General features: G+C 40.6%; 2 protein-coding genes across 2 annotated transcripts; one reads left to right on the top strand and one right to left on the bottom strand.

The window, feature by feature from the left end:
• Positions 1-12,577: 12,577 nt before the first annotated feature.
• LOC121794616 (alanine--tRNA ligase-like) lies at positions 12,578-21,452 on the top strand. Its single transcript, XM_042192864.1, has 23 exons — positions 12,578-12,948; positions 13,099-13,337; positions 13,430-13,570; positions 13,980-14,126; positions 14,210-14,362; positions 14,599-14,728; positions 14,965-15,061; positions 15,276-15,396; positions 15,668-15,727; positions 16,827-16,877; positions 16,953-17,048; positions 17,311-17,412; positions 17,612-17,734; positions 18,312-18,455; positions 18,563-18,634; positions 18,718-18,793; positions 18,877-19,019; positions 19,140-19,248; positions 19,320-19,507; positions 19,794-19,883; positions 20,461-20,643; positions 20,763-20,942; positions 21,256-21,452. Exons 1-23 carry the CDS (start codon positions 12,594-12,596, stop codon positions 21,325-21,327), a joined length of 3,072 nt encoding a protein of 1,023 aa, XP_042048798.1. The 5' UTR covers positions 12,578-12,593; the 3' UTR covers positions 21,328-21,452.
• On the bottom strand, positions 21,367-23,137 carry LOC121794618 (cytochrome P450 89A2-like). Its single transcript, XM_042192865.1, has one exon. The coding sequence runs from the start codon at positions 23,134-23,136 to the stop codon at positions 21,541-21,543; it is 1,596 nt and encodes a 531-aa protein (XP_042048799.1). The 5' UTR covers position 23,137; the 3' UTR covers positions 21,367-21,540.

Here is a 23,137-nt window from a genome sequence, read left to right as displayed (position 1 = left end):
TATCGTCCCACACTTGATTTTGTTACTGCTTCTTCGCACACATCGACCCCTACGGCGACGCAGTTCACTAGCTTTGAGACTTTCTCCTTAGAGAAGTTGGGACTAGATCACGGGGATGCGGGCACTCCCGTTCAAACGTGGGGAGTAGGGCGGGGTCGGGGCGCGCCCAAGAAGAAGAAGGGGAAGAGGGTGGTCGGCGAGTCGTCGCAGCCAGCTGGTGACGACAGCCAGCCACGGAGGAAGTGGACGGACGCGGAGAACGTCGAGCTCTCTAAGGCGTGGGTGAGTGTTTGCGATGACCCCCTCGCCTCGAACAATCAGAGGATCCTCAACTTGTGGACTAAAATAGCAGCAGCCTACAAGGCATTTTGCCCGGAGGGGAGGATATGCAGCGTGGAGGAGTGCCGGAATGCGTGGGACCGAATCCGGTCTGGGGTCTCCTGATTTTCTGGGTTGTACACCAACGCCCTCCGAATGAAGTCCAGCGGCCAAACTGACGAGGACTGCAGGAGGGAGGCGGAGAAAGAGTTCCCCGTGCTCAGGCTTTACAAGGACTTCACCTACTGGAACTGCTAGGAGGTGCTAATGGATTCCGAGAAGTTTCGGGCAGGTGTCGATGCGGGCTGGCCGAAGAAGCAGCGCCTGAACTATTCAGGTGATTACGCCGGCGGTAGCAGCGGCGGTTCCCACGACCTCCCTGAGAGGAAGGAATTTTACACGCGTGTCGTAGGCGCGCGCCCCTTCCTATTCAACAAGATTTATAAGTTCCCACTTTCCAAAATACTATTAATTAGCATATGGTAAGTTAGGGTGTCGAACACACGAGGAACGGTTGCATCCGTTATGTATTTCCACACTTAAGAGTTTGGCGATGCCGCCACGCTTTAAATTGGGGGTGGGAACTAAACTACTAAATGCTAATAACACTTAAGCTAAGATTGGGAACTAAAAGTGAAAATAACATGAAAGTAAAAGAAAGCATTTAAACTGGAATGCAGACTGGGCAAGTTGATAAACTGGGCAAGTTATCAGAAAAACAGAGCTACAGCGAGAAATTTTTGCCCTTGGCGAAAACAAGAACTAAGCAACAACATGCATGAATATTCCTGAGTTCCGAAAGCAAGAGGAACTAAGCTAAAAATCTAAGGAAGATAAACTAAGTGTTAACTCCTAAAGAAAGCTAGAAACTAGGAAAGTGACCTTAAAAGTGGCTAAACCAATTGACTCCTAAAATGCTTAGATAACTTAAATAAACAGAGAAACACACCTCAAGAAAGTAGCTTTACACAAACCTAAAATAGCAAACTTGAAAATAAGGTTTTTGAACGAAACAAGCAAGAACATCAACAACCAAACATAAATGCTAAACACTTAGAGAATTAAATACACCAAAATCTCTTTAATATCAGCCCAACAACCTTAACTAGAGAGTTAAGATTTTGGAAAATGAGTACAACAAGGAACTAGATCATTCAAAGCATTAAAACACTACACAACTACAAGCTTCACCCCATGGTGAGCAAAAGTGGCAATGGCTGCCTATGGTTCGAAATTTGCTTCAAGGATGAGAGAAAACTAAGCTTAGAGAGAGAAAATAAAACTAACTAAAGCTAGCTAAAGAGTGGGGTGGTTCAAAAGTGGTTGAAAAGTTGTCCAAAAGATAAGTTTTGTTGTTTTAGTTGCCCTTCTTCCAACCAATCTGATGTAGAAATCTTATCCACTCCTCATGATGGTAGTTGGCTTCTTTTGCCTTCAAAAGTGTCGCAAGTGGGAGTTGGTAGCACAAAAAATCGTCAATTTAGCTTTGAAATGCGACTTTGAAGAGCTGTCAACATTGCTCGGATACTGGCCAATCCATCAAACTGGGCAGTTTGTGTCTTGTAGATTCCTCCCTTCTCAAACTACTGACTTTGCATCCAATTTGCCTCTACTTTTGCATGTAATCTAGAATCCATTCCATTAGCATGCTAGTCGGACCATTCCATTCATTTTCTGCCAAAAAGCATCTTTTTCATGCAAATGTTCAACTAATAAGTGCAAAAAAATGATCATTTCCGAGTGACGAAAACTAGCCTATCAAACCTCCTCACACTTGGATCATACTTGTCCCAAGTATGTGGTTGGACCTTTCACTCAAATGCTAGTTTAAGTCACTTTCCTCAACTTTCTACACACGCACACACACTCACTAAATTAAGCAAACGCAAAATACAAAGATATTTACAAGACAACACACAACGACTCAAGAAACACACGAAAGACATACCAAGCAAGTTGTATGAAAAGCGTAATGATACCCCCATGAACCAAGCTCAAAACAGATTTTTAAAACATAGTTTTTTTAAACACAATTTTCTTCATCGAACAATGTGGTTCCAACCGTCGGTCTCATCAAGATAGTTAAGCACATATCACAAGCAAAAGATTCACTCCCTGACCCTCTCTAATTGTAAGGACAATTCTCTCAAAAATAATGATGAAAATGCAATCAAGGAGATATCACTTTATCACTTGTAGCTCAAGAGGGTCTTTTACGGGATGTAATGGGGCTTGGGACCATTTAAATATTGTCGGTTAGATCCTAGGGGTCCTAAGCTAGTGAGTGTAGTACAACAAAAAACTTGTGCTTATTCTCCAAAGGGATACTTAGAAACTCCAAAACACAATCACCTACAATCAAACCAAAACTAGAGATGCACTTCATTTTCTTCTTCTTCTTTTTCATCTTTTTTTTTCTTTTTCTCCTTCGATCTACCATCCCACTCTTTCCTTGCCATTTTCTCTTTGTTTAGCTTCCTTCCTTTTTTTCTTCTTTTTTTCTGTTTTTTCTTTTTCTTTCTTTCTTTTCATGATAACGACTTTTTTTTTCTTTTTTTTTTGGTGAGGGGAGGTAGATTTGTTTTTTTTTTGATGTTCAAAATTGCTATCTCTTTCCCAAAAGGTGGTGATCATGTTGGAGCAACTAAGCACATTTATTTTGCACAAAAGGGAAACCATTTTCTAACTTGGAAAAAAAATGTAGGCTCAAGGTTTCAAAGTGGCAACTAGGGGTAGCTCTTTTTGGTTGATGTAATCACAAAGAATAAGGCTCAATTTGGCTTTTCCTAGTGCCCTCTATCTATGGCATAGTGACCAAGCGGTATCAACTATCATGCAATGCAATGTCATTCCACGCTCGAAAACATGTAGAAAGTGTTCTACTTTGAGGCTTTGAACCTTACCATTTGTGGGTTTTTATGCAAGTGGTAGTGCTTCACATTTCCATCACACTCAACTTCATTCAATCAAAACCACAAGTTCTTGAATAGATTTTTCAAAACAAAGCAACTCATGTTTTTTTTTGCTACGATTCAATAGGGGAATCATTACCAAATCATTCATCATGGCTTGGAAAAAAGATAAAACACAACTCATTATAAAAACGACACAACACCAACGCGACCGAACAACAAAACAAACCCCCTCCTCACACTTAGACCTTGCTTGCCCTCAAGCAAGATTGGTTAAAATGTTGGAAAAGGAAACACATCACATAAAACTTAGAAAGCCAAGAACAACACACAAGAATCCCGCCTCCTCACACTTGGGCATTGCTTGCTCGAGAGCAAGTAGACCAAGTGTTTAGAGAGAGATTACTAACAACACGAAATACAATTACAAAGGCCGGCAAGACCACAAAATATGCAAAACAAGGCCGACAAGGCCAACACAAAAAAACTTTAAGTAAACACATACATCACACACACAACAAATAAAAGAGAGGGTTGGATAGAAATCACCTCCCCCCGCCATTTGCGGGGGGTACGGGCTGTTGCGGCAGATGGTGGCGGAGCTGGTGCAGCTGCCTCCTTGGGTTTCGATCCCAGCCTCATGTGCTGGGTTGGCGGCTCCTTCAGATTCAGCTACTTTATCCACTTTGGCATCCAGACTGCCCTGTTCAACAAACTGGGCAGGATACATGTGTTCTTCCAAAAAAACATCATCAAATCTTGCTTTCCAATCCTTCCAAGTAGACGCATTCAACTTCCTTTTAGGGTCCCTATAGAGTTTAGAACCCTTCTCTGAACTCATGTAAACCACACAAACATCGGGGCTTATACACACGATGTCGTCGGTCGAAGTCCAACCGGTCACCTCCTTATGCCTCTTCAAAACCTTGATCGGCTCTTTTTCTTGACTCTTGTGTAAGATACTATTGATGATCATGGAAATGGTGTCATTTTTTCCCAAAGATTTGAGTTTGGAAGGAAATGCAATCGGCTCCTATTTAGGTGGATGAATCTCCAATGATCGCAACTCTTCTTCCACTCTTGGACTGGGTAGTTTATTCTGACTGGGCAGTTCCTTAGGATCAGACAATTTACATCTCTCAGGTGGGTTTGTGTTATTCCTCTTCTTGCACCAAGTCATTATTTCAGCCTCTATCTCCTCATCACTAAGCCCTTGAGTGTTGAATAACTTGCATTCACTAAATTCTTTGAGCTCAACGTTTTCTTCAATGGAGGGCAATGGATACATATCTTGCAAAAACTCGGCATCAAGAAAGTCGGGACCTTTCAACTCTTTGATCAACTTTTCACCTTGGCCATTTTCCATATCACTATTAATGCTAATGGGGATAGTGTCATTTTCCCCAAAGCAGACATGCTTGAGGTTAGTAGGCAGCGACTTCAATTCCAATTTTGGAGGCCGAACTTCCGACGACACCAATTCCTCTTCTGCCCTAAGACTGGGCAGGTTGCACTGACTGGGCAGTTCGTCTGGATTGGGCAGGTTACTGGCAGATTTTGTATGCTCCATTTTGTTGCACCACTTCGTGATAGCCTCTTCTGGTCTCAAAGGTATGGGTATAGGCCCATCGGATTGAATGATGATTTTCTCTTCAGTCTCCTCATCGCTATCCTCTTCATCTTCAAACCAAGCAATCACCTGACTTGGGCAGTGTGTTGCACTAGGCAGTCTGGGACCCTGTTCCAATGATTCCCTCGGTCTGTTATTTGAGTTATTGTTGAATGATGCTTTCAACTCTTGCCCGGACCTAAGGGTAATCTGATTAAGGTTCTCCTCTCTTGGTGGTTGCACTTGAGCCGGAATTCCTCCACCATTCCCACGCATATCATTGATGCAAGTCATCAATTGTGCCATTTGGCATGCAAGATGATCAAAACTAATCATTTGCTCATATTGTTCGTCTTGAATCTCATGCACCACATTGTAATTGGCTTGCAAATTATTTTACATGAGTTGATGGGATGTGATTAGATCCTCCATCATTTCTTCTAAGTCTTGGGCGGCATTGGCGGAAGATTTGATTGATGTTGGAAGAATTCTTGTGGCTGGAAACACGGATGGAATTCCTCTTGATCGGGAGGCCAATAAACATGATTTTCGTCTGACCCTTGGAAAGCTTGGTGGTGTCCTTGTGGTGGTGGGCCTTGATATTGTTGGTTCGGATGGGTCCATTCAAAATAGGAGTAATCACCCCATCCATAGTCGTAAGGATCTGTGAAATGATCCATGCTGCCCTTTAATGGTGCACCACTCTCGTCATTGCTTCTTGAATGGGTTTCCTCGTCAGTTCACTCCTACCTTATGACTCTTCAAACTGGACAGTCTAGTGAACTGGGCAAGTACATGGACTGCCCAGGCCAGAAAGACTAGCTTCAGCTTGTTTTCTCAAACGTGCTTCCTTGCGCAGCCTCTTCGTCGTCTTCTCGATCTCAATAACGAACAGCAGCCTTGGAGAAGAGGACTTGCTCATAAACTAAAAATAAAATAAAGAGAAAAAAGAAAAACAACAACAAAAAACAAGTCAAAAACCATATACAATAAGTGTAGGAATACATAACAAGACAACAACACCGTTCCCCGGCAACGGCGCCATTTGAGAGGAAGGAATTTTACACGCGTGTCGTAGGCGCGCGCCCCTTCCTATTCAACAAGATTTATAAGTTCCCACTTTCCAAAATACTATTAATTAGCATATGGTAAGTTAGGGTGTCGAACCCACGAGGAACGGTTGCATCCGTTATGTATTTCCACACTTAAGAGTTTGGCGAGCCGCCACGCTTTAAATTGGGGGTGGGAACTAAACTACTAAATGCTAATAACACTTAAGCTAAGATTGGGAACTAAAAGTGAAAATAACATGAAAGTAAAAGAAAGCATTTAAACTGGAATGCAGACTGGGCAAGTTGATAAACTGGGCAAGTTATCAGAAAAACAGAGCAACAGCGAGAAATTTTTGCCCTTGGCGAAAACAAGAACTAAGCAACAACATGCATGAATATTCCTGAGTTCCGAAAGCAAGAGGAACTAAGCTAAAAATCTAAGGAAGATAAACTAAGTGTTAACTCCTAAAGAAAGCTAGAAACTAGGAAAGTGACCTTAAAAGTGGCTAAACCAATTGACTCCTAAAATGCTTAGATAACTTAAATAAACAGAGAAATACACCTCAAGAAAGTAGCTTTACACAAACCTAAAATAGCAAACTTGAAAATAAGGTTTTTGAACGAAACAAGCAAGAACATCAACAACCAAACATAAATGCTAAACACTTAGATAATTAAATACACCAAAAGCTCTTTAATATCAGCCCAACAACCTTAACTAGAGAGTTAAGATTTTGGAAAATGAGTACAACAAGGAACTAGATCATTCAAAGCATTAAAACACTACACAACTACAAGCTTCACCCCATGGTGAGCAAAAGTGGCAATGGCTGCCTATGGTTCGAAATTTGCTTCAAGGATGAGAGAAAACTAAGCTTAGAGAGAGAAAATAAAACTAACTAAAGCTAGCTAAAGAGTGGGGTGGTTCAAAAGTGGTTGAAAAGTTGTCCAAAAGATAAGTTTTGTTGTTTTAGTTGCCCTTCTTCCAACCAATCTGATGTAGAAATCTTATCCACTCCTCATGATGGTAGTTGGCTTCTTTTGCCTTCAAAAGTGTCGCAAGTGGGAGTTGGTAGCACAAAAAATCGTCAATTTAGCTTTGAAATGCGACTTTGAAGAGCTGTCAACATTGCTCGGACACTGGCCAATCCATCAAACTGGGCAGTTTGTGTCTTGTGGATTCCTCCCTTCTCAAACTACTGACTTTGCATCCAATTTGCCTCTACTTTTGCATGTAATCTAGAATCCATTCCATTAGCATGCTAGTCGGACCATTCCATTCATTTCCTGCCAAAAAGCATCTTTTTCATGCAAATATTCAACTAATAAGTGCAAAAAAGTGATCGTTTCCGAGTGACGAAAACTAGCCTATCACTCCCCGAAGATGCTCAGGAAACCCCGTCCTCTCCCGTGTTTACTCGCCGCACTCGTCCGGTTGGTCAAAGGCGGGCGCAACGCGATCGCCAGAGGTCCCAAGAGGTCCAGTCGACATACCCCCTGTTGGCAGCTCTACAGCCGATCTCGTCTTCTTGGCGCGTCAACAAGCGCGGGCTCAGATGATCAAGATCATAGATCAATGGAAGAATGCAACTGACCCCGAGGGGAAGAGTTTTTTCACGCCGTTCTCGTGAGTATGCGAGAGGATTTGAATTCCGGCGCGGCACGGGTGGGGGGCTCTGACGCGGGCTCAGATGCCGCAGATTTGGGGGTCCCGGATAGCGGCGAGGAGTGAGGCGGCGGCGAAGGCGGGGGGCTCGTGCGTGGATTAGGATTTTTTTTAAGTAATGTATTTTTTTTATTTGACTTTTTTTAATTAATGTACTTTTTAAAATTTTAATGTTATTATTGAATTTTCCCGTATATGTGTCGTAAATTTAATTCCGTATTTTGTGTGATTGTTTAATTATTTGTTTTTAGTGCTGATGATGTGGCTGGGCTATGGCTGAGTTATTGCTTGTCCAGTTGTTTGTCCTGCTAATGTGGCAGGAGGAATTTAGTGCTGCTGATGTGGCAGAGGAGTTTGTGACTTGGCTATTGCTTGTCCAGGAACTATTGTGGATGCTCTAACAAAGTCATAGTAAAAGAGTGCCTTCTTCAACAAGATACCAAATCAGCTCCAATAAAGCCACGAGTACACTCTACAAAAAGGCTGTCACAACAGCTAGTAGGAAGTCAAGAAAGGGCAGTACCATACCAGAAACAGCCAACAAAGACCAAGGGGACATTATCCCTCTTTGGCAGAGATTAAAGCAGACCAAATCCCACGAACTCCAGGATTCAGTATATATATATGTGCACAGCTCCAATCAATTTCCCTTGTCATACACAAATCCTTTTCACCACACTCCTACACCCTTTAAGTTTCGAAAGTCAGCAAGGAGTGGAAAGGGGAGCAGGGAAAAAGAAGCAGTGGCAGCAAGAGAGCAGCCCCCAAGGATTCACCCAAGCTAAGGTAATCTCCCAACACCACCCTTTGCATCACGTTAGAAATCCCACATATAGCTTGAATACTTAAAACAATAGATGCTCAAGAACACAGGAATTGTAGAGTTCAATACCATAGCATTCGAATGAAACAGAGACCAAATAATGCACCACTGTGAACTAGCTAATGCCCAAGTCTCAACAAATTAACTAAGTGAGAAAGGAGTAAAAGAACTTAGCTTTAGAGCCGAAGGGCTGCCCCAACGACCACCGCGAAGGCAAGGCCACAGGGGCAGCAACGACACTTGCGAGAACGGACGGAGAGACGACAGAGGGCGAGCTGGAGCTATCTTCGCAAGCGGCGAGCAGCGACGGAGGGATTACGCTGCGCAACCGGGCAGCAGCAGCAGTTCGATCAGGAGCATCAGCCGTGTCTGACAGCGGAGGCGGTGCTACGGATTCGCCGGCAGCGGCGATTACCGAAAGAGAGAAACGGTGGTGGGGTTTTTTCTTTTTTTGTTCTAAACTAGAACTTAAATTCCGTGTTTGTTCTAGACTTTTTTTTTTGTTCTGGGTTTGGGAGAGACACATGACCCTCATGCGTCTCCTTTTAATGAGACGCATGAGGATTATGCGTCTTTCATAGAGACGCATGAGGGACATGCGTCTCTCATTTTTTCAATTTTTTTTGAACGACGCATGACCGTCATGCGTCTTAGGGAGAGACGCATGAGGGTCATGCGTCTCTAATACATACACTGCAGTAGCATTATTATTCATGCTAGTTTGAAAAGTGGAGCTAGTGTGAAAAGTGGAAAAGTGGAAATAGCAGCGTGAAAAGTGGGAAAAGTGGCGTGAAAAGTGGGAAAGTGAGAAAGTGGAAAAGTAGGCTAGTAGCATTATTAATACATAGATGAAGCTGTTTTCCTTGGTTGGACTCCCATCGTTCAGCACTGCCATCACAAAATCGTGCGTAATGAGTATATGTAATATCTCCACCAACAACACAAACATCACATCATCATTTTACTAGGCTTGTAGACCTTGCGTATTACAATATTCATACAATATATCTCTCCAAAAAATAGCAATCATTACTCAGTGTATGTATTAGAGACGCATGACGGTCATGCGTCGTTCAAAAAAATTTGAAAAAAATGAGAGACGCATGTCCCTCATGCGTCTCTATGAAAGACGCATAATCCTCATGCGTCTCATTAAAAGGAGACGCATGAGGGTCATGCGTCTCTCCCAAACCCGGAACAAAAAAAAAGTCTAGAACAAACACGGAATCTAAGTTCTAGTTTAGAACAAAAAAAGAAAAACCCCAACGGTGGTGTCTGTGTTTTGATTTTGGAGAATTTTGCAGTTGAGTGAAATGGTGAATTTTGAGTTCGGGATTTAAGTTTTGAAGATGAGTACAGAGAATTAGGGAATTGAAGGAGAGATATTGGATTTCTCATTTTGAGGAGGTTTCTATGAATATGAACTGGGGAGAAAAAGTTGGGATAGAAGAGAGACAGCAAGGAGGCGATGGTGAAACCGGCGACGGAGCGCCGACGATTGGGAGGAGGCAGCGTCGCTGCTGATTGAGAGAGAAGTAAATTAGGGAGTTTGGGAATTTTGATTGGAAGACAAAGAGAGATCTGATAGAATTGAGGGAGTTTATGTATTTGGGCCAAATGATTTAACTAATGTTGGGCTGAATTGTGAATGTGTACTGGGCCAAGGTAAATAAAGGAAGCAGGGGAAGAGGATGGGCCAAGGAAATTTAAAATGAGGTGCTATTTTATTTTTGGAGCGCCCGCGAAATATCGAACGAAAGGGACGATGTCCAAAGTTCACGAAAATTTAAAATAGTCCTTCCCGAAATAATTAAGTTTAATAAAGAAGTGTTATTAATTAAATTTCCTGATTTAATTAATATGCAAGTTTTTAAAAATTTCCTAGAAGTGAATGAAGGATAAGAGAATAAATTAGGGGCATGCATTCCTATAAGTATAAGAATTTCTCATTTCTTATTAGTGTGTTGTTTGCTTTCAAAAGGCTACCTCTGCGAGTAAAGTCGGAGTAAGGAATATTCAAGTAAAGGAGTTTAAGCGAATGAGGTGAGCTTTCTTATCCAAAGTATTATGTGCAAGCTTTCTACTTAAGATTTTATGTGGGCTTTCTAACCTACACTGTTATTGTGGGCTTTATGTTTGAAGTACAAGTTTTATGAAAGGTGCTATTGTGAAATGATATTACATGGGCTTTCTTATCCAATGTATTATGTGCAAGCTTTCTACTTAAGATTTTATTGTGGGCTTTCCTATCATACATATAATTGTGGGCTTTCTATTTACAGTACAGTTTTTAAGGAGAGTATTTAAGATATAATATGCTTTCAGTTATTTATGTTCCAAGTATTTATGCTCTCAGTTATTTACGTTCCCAGTATGTATGCTTTCAATTATTTAAGTTATCAGTATGTTTTGTCTTGCCAAGTTTCGTTTTGAACTTTGCCTGTCTGTTTGTCTAGCAAGGGCGACATCACTCTAGACTAGTTCAGTTTAAGCGAATTCAGGTCTGTAAGTGAGATGAGCTCATACATTCTTAATTCACACAGTTTCAGATATGGCATTAGTTCTAGGAAAATAGATCGCAATCACAGATTTTTACATAGTAAATGCTTTTAGTGTCCTCAGGTCTTTTAAGTTAAAACCCCGAGCTCACTCAGTAGTGGCTTGACAAAACCAGTTCCTTTTCAGTAAAATATATTTCGGCATGTGTCCACTGAGTACACCAAGTACTCAGCCCTGTATATGTTTTATAAATGTGCAGGTTGAGCAGTGATGACGATGGGCGGTGTTGAGCATAGACGGCAAAGATCCTTCGATAGAATAGTACTTGAATGCATCGTGTCTCCATACACGGTGTCATTCACTCTTGAACGCTTCCGCAAATGTCTAGTTCATTTTCAGTTTTGTTAGTCCGAATTAATAATATTCCTAGTTTGTTGTAATATGTTCGCATTCTGATACATTTTAAGTTATTTTCAGTTATCCAAAGTTTATGTTCAGTTGTCCTAAAGTTTTTTCTCCGTTCTTCCCCGCTTCTTTCACCCTCCCCTGGTCACTGTAAACCGAGCTTTCTATCCTTAGAAAGTGCGGTCGTGACAGTGAAGCCCTAAAATCGTTGGAGAAAAGCCCTAAAATCGTAGATCAAATTTCACTTTCACGTCAAATTCAATAGGAAGAGCAGTGTGTTTTAGTCATTTCCTATCATATCTGGATGATGGATATGTTATCTGACTCAAAGGGCCGGTTAAATAATCAACCATTTTGAACTAATTCACTTCGAGCCTCAGCAGGCCGAGATAGGCTTTACTACCTAACATCTCATCTACCAAATATTCAAATAAGCTTTGATAACTCATCGGAGTATATCTTAGCCTTATCTAGGCTACCAAACAAGCACTTAAGAAGATTATTCATCTCACCATGTGACTAAATAACTATTGTAGTATTTAATTTTATTCTATATTATATTTTTATATTATTGTGTCTAATCTAGTGAACGCCACCTAATATACTTCTTCCGTCCCATAAAATATGAAATATTTATTTTTAGGCATGAGATTTTCTATAATACTATTTTCTGAGTTATGTAAAGAAAAGTAAAATAAAAAAGTTAAAAATAAAAATAAAATTATTTTTTTAGAAAGTACTTATATCATATTTAATGAAATAATCTAGAAACAAAAACATTTTATTTTGAATGGACATATATTCTTTATGAACTCATACAAGACTCCAATTGGGATCGAATCCACTGACTCATTAAAATAGAATCTGGAATCTGAACAGATTCCATGTCACATTGCGTTCTTGGAGGTTGGAGCCCACTAGCATACTTGTAGTATAGTCTTCGTCTCCTATAAACTTATTTTTTTTAGTTGAATAGTTTTCGTCTTCTATTTTTTTTACTTATATAGTTTTCGTCTTGTAGTATTTTTAAATATTCGCGCGTCATACACACCAAATCAACAACCATAATTGCTTAACATAATTTATTTAGGAAAATTGTACTGTACTAGAAGATTTATTTTTTCAGGCCAAGCTTTATAACTTGTAATTTGTAATCGATAAATCACGAATAGCGCAATATTCGGCAATTCAATAACATTGCACTACTTAAAAAGGAAAAGGAAAAGGAAAAGGAAAAGGAAAAGGAAAAAGAAAAAAAAAGGTTACAAAATACATAAATATAGTTGAGGATGGCAAAATAAGGGAATGGATGAGGGTTTACACCATCAAAGGTAGCAGTTGGAGCATTTCCTCTTTGGCCCGCAGAGCTCTCAAACTTCCGCCGCCATCACCTCGCTCTCATCTGCCGCCGGCTGCTACTGCCACACTCCCGAGTCTCGCGCTCTCCCTTCCGGCTCACTTCTACAGCACCTGTACCGGTATTATTTCGGCAGAAGCGTCATCATCAACGCCTTCTATGGGGTCTCAGGCTACTGAAATCGAGTGGCCGGCGAAGAAAGTTAGGGAAACATTCATCAAATTCTTCGAGGACAAATCTCACATCAATTGGATATCGAGCCCTGTTGTTCCGCATAATGATCCCACTCTTCTATTTGCTAATGCCGGTAAATTCTCGCTTCTCGAATATGCGTGCTTTCTACAATTGGTGTTAATTGAAAACCTAATGCTGAATTTGAAGTGGAGTAGCTATATTTGATCCGAAGGAATTTCATTTGTTGCCGGAGTGTGTTTGATTAATTGATTGTATTGGTTAGGTATGAATCAGTTCAAGCCAATCTTCCTGGGCACGGTCGACCCTAATACGGACTTGAGCAAACTCAAGCGTGCTTGCAACACTCAGAAGTGTATTCGTGCTGGCGGCAAGCATAATGATCTTGATGATGTGGGCAAGGATACCTACCACCACACCTTCTTCGAGATGCTTGGCAATTGGTCTTTCGGGGACTATTTCAAGAATGAGGCCATTGAATGGGCTTGGGAGCTTCTTACCAAGGCTAGTTTTCTATCTGCCGAGATGAATATTGTTCTCATGTTCGGTATTTTATTGGTTTCACTTTAAATTTGATTTGTTGTACTCCGAAACAGGTATATAAGTTGCCTGCGGATAGAATTTATGCGACCTATTTTGGTGGTGATGAGAAACTTGGTCTTCCTGCTGACTTTGAAGCGAGGGATAAGTGGCTCCAAGTTCTTCCTCCCAACCGTGTCTTGCCTTTTGGTTGTAAAGTATGATATCTTCCCTTGTTCCTTCACTTTGTCTGCACCATGCATGACTTTACTTATTTATAAGTGTTCATGCATATACAGCTGTATCTATCTATGTGTCTCTGAGTTCAACTCATAGCTATATTGATGTAAACTGTCATGCCATGATCGGAAAGAGTGGCATAAATGGATGCATGAAGTGGATCCAACAGCATGGACATGTCTGCATTTGGAGGACAACACTAAGATAGCTAGACAATAGAAAAAAATCAAGAAATGAACAGAGGCTAATGTTTCATTCATGTGCCTATTGTATATATCTTTGTATATTTAATGCTCTACTTTGCATTTAGTTAATTTGGCAGGCTAAATGATTTCTAATATGTATATTCACTGAATTTCCTTATTTTATGCTACTTTGTAATAATAGGATAACTTTTGGGAGATGGGGGATACTGGGCCATGCGGACCCTGTACTGAAATCCATTTTGATAGGATTGGCGGACGTGATGCTGCATCCTTTGTGAACAATGATGACCCTACAGTAATTGAAATATGGAATCTTGTGTTTATTCAGGTAGTTATTTATTCTTTTCTATGGGTGGGGAAGGAGTATTTATTTGGTATGGTTTTAGCAACTGAATTGATCGCACATCACAGTTTAACAGGGAAGCTGATGGAGTACTGAAATCTCTACCGGCGAAACATGTTGACACTGGGATGGGTTTTGAAAGATTAACTTCTATTCTTCAAAATAAGATGAGCAATTACGACACTGATATATTCATGCCTATATTTGATGCAATACAACAGGTAAATTGGAATATCCTAGTCTTGGTATATTTAACCTTTTTCAGTCTGAAGAATCATTTTAGATAGTTAAGAAGTTTTTCATGTTTTAATCGTTAAAGCTTGTGAAATATGTTCTGATACGTTAAAGACATGGCCGAAAATAATAAGGGATTTTGCTCCCATTCTCCTTTATTCTTTTACTTGAACATCCATTTGTTTGGTATTTGTGTTCACTAAGTAATTTCTAATCCTTTTAGGCTACTAAAGCCCACCCATACTCTGGGAAAGTTGGATCTGATGACCTAGACACGGTTGACATGGCCTACAGGGTGGTCTCTGACCACATTAGAACGATTTCGTTCGCCATTGCTGATGGTTCTTGCCCAGGTGAAGTACTAATGTCTGTAATCACGATTTTTGATGTGGCTAGTTCGAAATTTGTAATTTGTCTTGCTTGAGACATTCTGTATTTTTTATTCATATTTCCTGCAATACCATAGTTCTGAACTCTTAGCATCTGAATTTCCGAACTAGTTTGAGGAATGTCAGTATATAGTTGCTAGGTTATGATAGTCATGAGAATCTTTTTAGATGGTGTGATAAGCTGATATACTGATCTGCAGGTAATGATGGACGGGAATATGTGTTGAGGCGCATCCTTCGACGAGCTGTCAGATATGGTACTGAAGTCCTGAAAGCCCAGCCAGGCTTTTTCAATGGGTACACATCTACCAAATTGTTCAATTTTGTTTTGTTTTGTTTTTCTTTCTCCTAATATATCCTTTGTATTCTGTACTTTACTTATCGGTTGTCATGGTATTTCACTATATGCCCCCTCCCATTTCCTTATTCGTATATTTTACATATTTTGTTGCATAATGGAGAATCAAGGTTGTTTATTACTTCTCATTCTAATATATTGTTATGTGAAAAGGCTGGTGCAAGTAGTGGTGGATGTCATGAGTGATGTTTTTCCAGAGCTGAAAGAACATGCCGTTAAGATTAGGGAAATCATTGCGGATGAAGAGGCCAGCTTTGGCAGGACTTTGACTAAAGTATGTTCATTAATTTCCTTTATCTTCTTTTATTATCCTTCTCATTTTGGTCATTGGCTGGCCAGTTTGCAGCTTTTCAGTTTTATTTGCTGACAACCGATCTATGTCTTGACCTGTTTATTTGGGTTATATCAGCTTCAATTCTCAAACATATGGCTTGGCTCTCTAGCCATCTTCTACTACTGACATAGTTTATGTTTAAATACTGAGTTTAGATCGTCTAATAGAAATAATGAATCTATTCTAATACATTGGTCTGCTTCTTCAACAGGGAATTGAGAAATTTAAGAAGGCTGCTCAAGAAGTCCAAGGGAAAACACTTAGTGGACAGGCAAGTGATTAGCCAGTTTTGTTGTCATTCATCTCTATCCTGTTATAGTAATTTGGTTCTTTTGCCTAGCTTTCTTGTGTGAAGGTCATTTCTGCATATTTTTATATGGCTAAATCAGCACTCTATCGTCACCCGAAAGAGTCTTCTTTTGTTGTTCAATGTCTAGAGTTAGAAAGCAGACTGCTATATTTTCATGACCTAATTGATTGAGTAGAGGAACATGAATAATTGAATACATGTTTTGTCAGAGGCAAAAGATTTGTTTTTGTGATTGGCTGGAGCCCTTGCATGGAACTCCATATTTATTAGATGTAATTCCTGATACATGAAAAGAATCACTTATCAAGAGTAATAAGTGTAGTCCCTAAGTTGTAAACAGATTTCCTGGTATTCATTCTCCCATGTGCAGCAAGTCAGCAACCATTTAACCCACTATGAGTATGTGGTTGTATATATCAATCATATGCTGCGACTGTGTTCGAGCAACACATACTGTGAGTCTGTGATTTTTTAGTACTCCCCCTGCCCCCTAAAAATAGACTTTAGGGACAACACAAGTTTTAATGGGGAATTGGTAAAGTAGGAGAGGGAAAGATAAAAAGTAGTTGAAGTGGATAGTTGGACCAATGCGTGGTGAAAAAGTTTCCAAAAATAGAAGTGGACGGACCTAAAGGGCAAAGGGGGACTATTTTTTTGGGTCAGACGGAGTATGTTCCTTTAATCCTAAGAATTATTTTCAATTCTTTTTAGGTTTTCTTTTCCTCACTTAATCAAGGAGATTTGGAATTATATTTTTACTCTCCGTGTCAATGCATAGAAGGGTTGTTGAAAACTTATTGACTTTCTTTTGTGTTCTCATCGATTAGGGGACTACCTCCACATGGGTCATTTTTGTGCTCTTGCCCCAAGTTTCTTGATTCTCAATAATCCTGTGTACAGATATAATTGAAAAGCTGAAATTTGCATCTGTGAAGCTGTGGTATACTGGTATCCTGCAAATGTCTACTATATAATACATTTGGTCTACTAGCCTTAGCTGCAATCAGGAAACTGGTTTTTAGCCTCTAACGGCAAGGTTCTATTTATTTGCAATTTGCAGGATGCATTTGACTTGTGGGATACCTATGGATTTCCATTGGATTTAACGCAGGTGATTGCCTCTTTAGGTTTCTGTGTGTTAATGATTTTGTTCTTTTGATTGTGACCAAAAACTTATGTCTATCAGCTGATGGCCGAAGAACGAGGCTTGACAGTGGATTCGGAAGGCTTTAATCTAGCTATGAATAAAGCACGGGAAAGGTCAAGGAGTGCACAGAATAAGGTGATAATGCACACTACATAAAATAAATAGATAATTGCTTCTTCTTCAAGGATATACTCTATTGATTCGTTAAGAAACTCACAATCAAAGTTCTCGAAGTTGAAAGTATGTTCTTGCTGTAAGACTAATTAATTATCATAAGCAAATTTAGAGAATAAATCTTGATATTGATGCACTGAAAGAAGTATCTTGAAGTTGATAGTCTAAAGTTTATGTTCCCTCTGAATATGGTTATGCTAAAAGTTATCTGTTCATTTTCTAGCAAGCTGGTGCTGTTATTGCCATGGATGCCGATGCTACTGCCTCATTGCACAAGAAAGGGGTTTCTGCTACGGATGACTCATTCAAATTTAGTTGGTTTCTGGTTTGTAGCCATTTCAATTAGCTGCACTAAATCATTCTTGCTAGTCACTACTTTGTATAACTGTATAAGTCAAAATTGGCTTTTCAGTTTGTGTCTCTGCTACTTCCCCAATCCCTACATAATAATCTTGGTATCATTTTGTTTTGTGGCCATATATAATTCATTTTGGAGCTGTATTTTTTTCCTTTCTAATTTTTAGGACCATACAAGTGCGATTAAAGCCGTTTACACTGGGAGTGAATTCCTTGAAAGTGTTGTCCCTGGTGAAGAAGTTGGCTTGATCCTTGAGACTACTAGTTTCTATGCTGAGCAAGGTGGCCAGGTAAACATCTAAGTCAATCTGTTGTGGATTTTATCTCGTTTGTCACATATAGCACTTATTTATTTATTTTTACCTTTTCATAGTGTCAGCTTGTTATGTGGTTATTTGTCCAGAAGCTAAATATGTCCAGTACATTTTTCAATTTTATGGTGGAAGATTATTACCTAACTGTCAAATTGTCTTTTAAATTTGCCTTTAAAGAAAGTTAGTCCCATTTTCCTAGTTAAAATAATTACATTAAGCTCATTGTATTTATGTTACTGGTTACTGAAGATTGATGGATGAGTGGATCATAGACTGAAGTTTGTTTGGATGAACTGTAGTTGCTTTAACTATGTTAGACTAGAATGCAAGATTTCCTGAAATGGTCTGCAAAACACAAATATGAACATTTATTATCCTTCGGTAGAGTTTTCTTGCGTGGATTTAGTGGGTTTTCCATTTGTGCTCGGCAATTATAATTCTCTTCTTTTTATCTTTCATAATTATCCTTGGCTTTTTTTTGTGCAAATGCGAAGTCACCCATGGGTTTGGAGCACAGTTCTGTATTCACTTGACACTCCGTATTGTCTTGCAGATACATGATACAGGAATAATTGAAGGCCCTGATGGAGCTTTCGAAGTGAGCAATGTTCAGATTTATGGTGGGTTTGTTATTCATATTGGTTCTTTTAGAGGAAAGACTGGCAGGCTTTACATCGGCGATAAAGTGGTTTGTAAGGTGATATATTATTTGATGTGTAAGGATTTAATCATGATTGTTCAAATGCACACAAATTAGGTACTTTTTGATTGCCTTTAAGTAATTTTCTTGTTGGGGCTGAGCAGGTTGACTATGATAGACGAACATTGATTGCTCCCAATCATACCTGCACACACATGTTGAATTTTGCGCTAAGGGTAAGGCTAGAACAGAAACTTGCTCTCTACATGGGTTCTGTTTATATTTGAGATTGGCCTTCAAAACATTGTCATAAATGCAGGAGGTACTTGGTAACCATGTCGACCAGAAAGGATCCATAGTTCTTCCTGAGAAGCTGAGATATGACTTTTCTCATGGTCAGCTTACCTGTTTAGTTTCTCCAGATTACATTTTTCCATTCCCTATATTAGGTATCTGATTCGCCCACAATGTAATACAGGGAAGCCTGTGAAGCCGGAGGAACTAAGAAAAATCGAGTCCATTGTGAATGAGCAGATTAAGGCTGAACTGGATGTTTTTGCAAAGGAAACCAAGCTTGCTGATGCTAAACGTGTGAATGGTCTAAGAGCTGTTTTTGGGGAGGTAAGAGCTAGGAAGATCTTTATTCTTGAAGATCATCTCATAGCATTTTGCCTGAATTTTCTGGCCATTTACGTTTTGTTTTTCATCATTCTTTCTTAATTTTTTCTCGTTTGTTTGTAGGTGTATCCTGATCCTGTTCGGATTGTATCAGTCGGTCGCAAAGTGGAGGATTTACTTGCAAATCCTGAAAGTGAGGAATGGTTATCAATATCTGCTGAGTTATGTGGAGGTAAATAAAGGACTTTGATAAACTCTTACATGGTTTTTTTATGGGTTAATAAAGTCGACATGCTTGGTTAGGTACACATATATCAAATACAAGGGAAGCGAAAGCATTCGCACTCTTATCCGAGGAAGGAATTGCTAAAGGAATTCGTAGAATTACAGCAGTCACATTGGATTATGCTTTCAAAGCTTTTGAGCTGGCATCATCACTTGAACTAGAAATAAATGAAGCATCTAAGACTGAAGGAAGCATTCTGGAGCAGGTTCTTGGGTTTTAGATTCAAAAATTTGTTTCGATTGCTATGTGTGGAATTTTTGGATAACTACTTCCCTTGTCTGTCTTAGTGCCTGAAACTTTGACATGCAATCATACTTTCCTTCAATTCCACCTGCCCTATCTTATAGTTTTAATTAACACTCTAACCTGTCTGCAAAAGTGGCATGTTCTTGAAGACATGATTTCCTTTTCATTACTAAATGAATATCTTCTATGTCCTACTTTTGATATTATGAGCTATTGAGCTGACCTTTGTTTTAATTACTTCTCAGAAAGTAACATCCTTGAATAGTCGTCTGGAAGGAGCATCCGTCCCTTCTGCAACAAAAGCGGATCTCAAGGCAAAAATTTCTGTGCTTCAGGTACTTCTCAGCCCGAACTCTGCTATGTATTAGTGGAGTTATATGTTATTGCTCTAGCATAAATCTTACTTGTCCACAGTGACCTGTGAAGCATTAAATTGTTTGAGAAACGAATTTAGGTAGCGTATGTGCAGGGTGTTTCCATCTGCATTTGAAAATCAATGCAAGTCACTCACTAGATGATGAATTTGTGATTCTAAAATATACTCCTCCGTCCCAGGTTACTTGAGTCATATTCCTTTTTGGGTTGTTCCAAGTTATTTGAGTCATTTACTTTACCCACTCTTCTTTCCTTTTTTGACTGAAAACAAAACATATAATCTCACATATTTTATTCTTTCTTTTACTTTACCCTCTCTTCTTTCTTTTACTTTATTCTCTCATCTACTTTATTTAACTCACTAAACATAACTTTCTTAAATCCCGTGTCGAAAAGAAATGCCTCAAGTAATGTGGGACCGAGGGAGTATTGTTTTTATTTTCTGATAGTCACTTGGTTAATCCTGTTCTCTGTCAAGTGTGTATGTGCCTATCTAGTGGGATAAAGAAAATGAACAGAAAACTGTGTTTTTGTCAGAGCCAAGTCATTAAAGCCAAAAAGAAGATAGCTGAAGAACACGTGCGGAAAGCCATTGAAGCAGCCATACAAACAGCTGAAGGTGCTTCATCGAATGGAAAGAACTACTGCATTTCACTTGTTGATGTTGGTTCTGATACTACTGCCATTCGTGAGGCAGTTGTCAAAGTCATGGAGCAGAAGGTTCTCAGCGCCTTTCTACTTAAATTATGAGCTACTTCCTATTTCCCAAATTATCAACCACTTCCTACTTGTTCATGACACATGGTTCTCTTAATATGATTTACTTGTGTTTATTATAGGGGATTGCAGTGATGGTCTTTAGCAAAGACGAAACAGTGAACAAGGCTTTTGTTTGTGCTGGTGTACCAGAGAAAGATGGCAAGTACAAGGAGTTAAACGTTACGGAATGGTTGAAGAAGGTTTTGGAGTTGATAAGTGGAAAAGGAGGTGGAGGAAAAGGAGGCCTTGCTCAAGGGCAGGTGAGTAAAGCCCCATTTGATCACCCCTTATTATGATTAAAATAAATCAAATATAGAGACCAATATGATGCATGAGCAATCTTTAACTACAGTACATTTTTTGAATGCGTCAAGAATTGTACTCCCCGCCCCAAGCTACTTTATTCTCTCTCCACTTAATTTTTAAACATCAATTCTTTAATTCCTTGCCAAAATAATAGTGCAACCAGCTTGGGACGGATGAAATCGAAGTAGTAGTATTGTAGAAAACAACAAGCATTATGTTTTGTTGCATATAGTTGCAATCTGATTGTGGCTTGTGGCATGATGTCAGGGGAGTGATGCATCGCGCATTGAAACTGCAATGGATGTGGCGGAGTCCTTTGCGGCACTCAAGTTGGAATGACAAGACTTACTTTTCTTCAACGTTTTAGACAAAACATACTTAAGAAAAGACCAACTTTGATGTATTATTACATGACCTCATTACACAAGTTTTTTATAGATTTGATTGCTTTTCTTTTCAAGAAATGTGGTTTCTTAATACTCAATAGAAATAAAACTAGTGCTATAAATACCCTACTGCAAAGGTAAAATAGAAATAAATAAGCATATTTGCTTAGTTTCTGGGAGTGATGCGTGCACGCAGTGGATTTTTCATGACAATGGTGAACTCCTGCTTCTCAGTAAGATCCACTTCACCATCTGCTTCCCACTTGAAACTGCGTATGAAATTCGCAACGAAATACTCCAGATGCAGTAGCGCCACCGTGAATCCTGGGCACACTCTCCTCCCTGCCCCAAATGGCATCATCTTTATCTCTCTGCTGCCCGTCACGTCGAACCCTTCCCCCTCGCACGCTGCCACAAACCTCTCCGGCTTGAACTCCATCGGCTCCTCCCACACTTTCGCGTCCCAATTCATGTCCGCCACCATGAAATTCACATACGTATCCTTGGGGATTCTGTGCCCCTCCAGCTCCACCTCCTCCTTCACCCTGTGCGGTAGCACAAAGTGCCCTGGCGGATGCCGCCGCAGCGCCTCCAGCACCACCGCCTTAAGGTAGGGCATCCTCTGCAGATCCTCCTCCTCAACCACCTCTCCCTTCACCACGCCGATTATCTCCCGGTACACTTTCTCCTGAATCTCCTGCTGCTTCACTAGATTCGCCATGATCCATTGCAGTGCTGTTGATGTTGTATCGGTGCCGGCTGTGAGAAATTCGCTACATAAGCTGACGATTTCCTCCTCGTGAAGCTTTCTGTTCTCTTCCGGTAGAATTAGATCCGCTAGTGTGTCGACATACGCCACCAATTCATCTTCCTCCTCGTTCGTCTTCTTCGCTTTCTTCGATTCAATTCTCGCTCTGATGAGAGGAATCAGGATTCTATCCTGCTCGTTGCGGAGCTCAAACAGCAGCTGCCATCGCTTGCGGAAAATGATGCGCCCTAGCCGCGGCCAGAAATTGAGAACGTTGAATCTCTGGAAATTCACGAGGATTTTACGCTGACTCGCTTCGATCTCCTTGATTTGATCCTCCTTCAGCTTATCCCCAAAACACAGCAGCACGAGGAGACAGAACATGGCGTATTGGAAGTGATCAACCAGTTTAACGGAGTATTCCGACTTGGCGGCGGCGCGGATGCGATCCATGAGGAGAGACAGCACCCATCGGCGCGACGCGGAGTATCCTCTGACGCGGGAGGGGTGGAGGATCTCCTGCGTGAGGTTGCGGCGGAGGAGGCGCCACGTGGGGCCGTAGGAGGAGGCGCTGATGGTTTTCCGAGGCGCGTTGAGGTAGGTGCTGGTGGCAGGGGGGGCGGGGCGGTCGGCGAAGAGCGCGCCGTGCTGGACGAGGGCCTGGTGGGCGATGGAGTGGCCGTTGACGAAGACGAAGAAGCGGTGGGCGATTTTGACGGTGATGATGGGGCCATAGCGGGGCTTGAGGCGGCGGAGGACTTGCTCGAGGTCGGAGATGGGCTTGCGGAGCCAGATGAGGTTGCCGATGAGGGGGAGCGCTGGAGGGCCGGGCGGGAGGCGCTTGGTGCGCGGCGATAAAAGGGCGAGTGTGGATTTGAGTAGGGCGGCGACGCAGAGTGAGACGATGATGAGGAACCAAGCCTCCATTTTTGTGTGTTTCACTATTCTTATTCTAGGATAATGATAATCCTTCGTGTTTTTATCCATTTTATTCATCTCCATGCTCACACCCATG

The sequence above is a fragment of the Salvia splendens genome, chromosome 3, assembly GCF_004379255.2.
Source record: "Salvia splendens isolate huo1 chromosome 3, SspV2, whole genome shotgun sequence".
Taxonomy (NCBI): Eukaryota; Viridiplantae; Streptophyta; class Magnoliopsida; order Lamiales; family Lamiaceae; genus Salvia; species Salvia splendens.
Note: the sequence above shows the minus strand (reverse complement) of the source record. Positions and strands in the feature narration are given on the sequence as shown.

Coding starts and splice junctions, on each gene's coding strand:
- LOC121794616 (XM_042192864.1), top strand. CDS start 12,594: ATGAGGGTTTACACCATCAAAGGTAGCAGTTGGAGCATTTCCTCTTTG. Junction 15,397..15,667: donor TTGGCAGGACTTTGACTAAA/GTATGTTCATTA, acceptor CTTCTTCAACAG/GGAATTGAGAAATTTAAGAA. Junction 19,508..19,793: donor AAGGAAGCATTCTGGAGCAG/GTTCTTGGGTTT, acceptor ATTACTTCTCAG/AAAGTAACATCCTTGAATAG.
- LOC121794618 (XM_042192865.1), bottom strand. CDS start 23,136: ATGGGTGTGAGCATGGAGATGAATAAAATGGATAAAAACACGAAGGAT.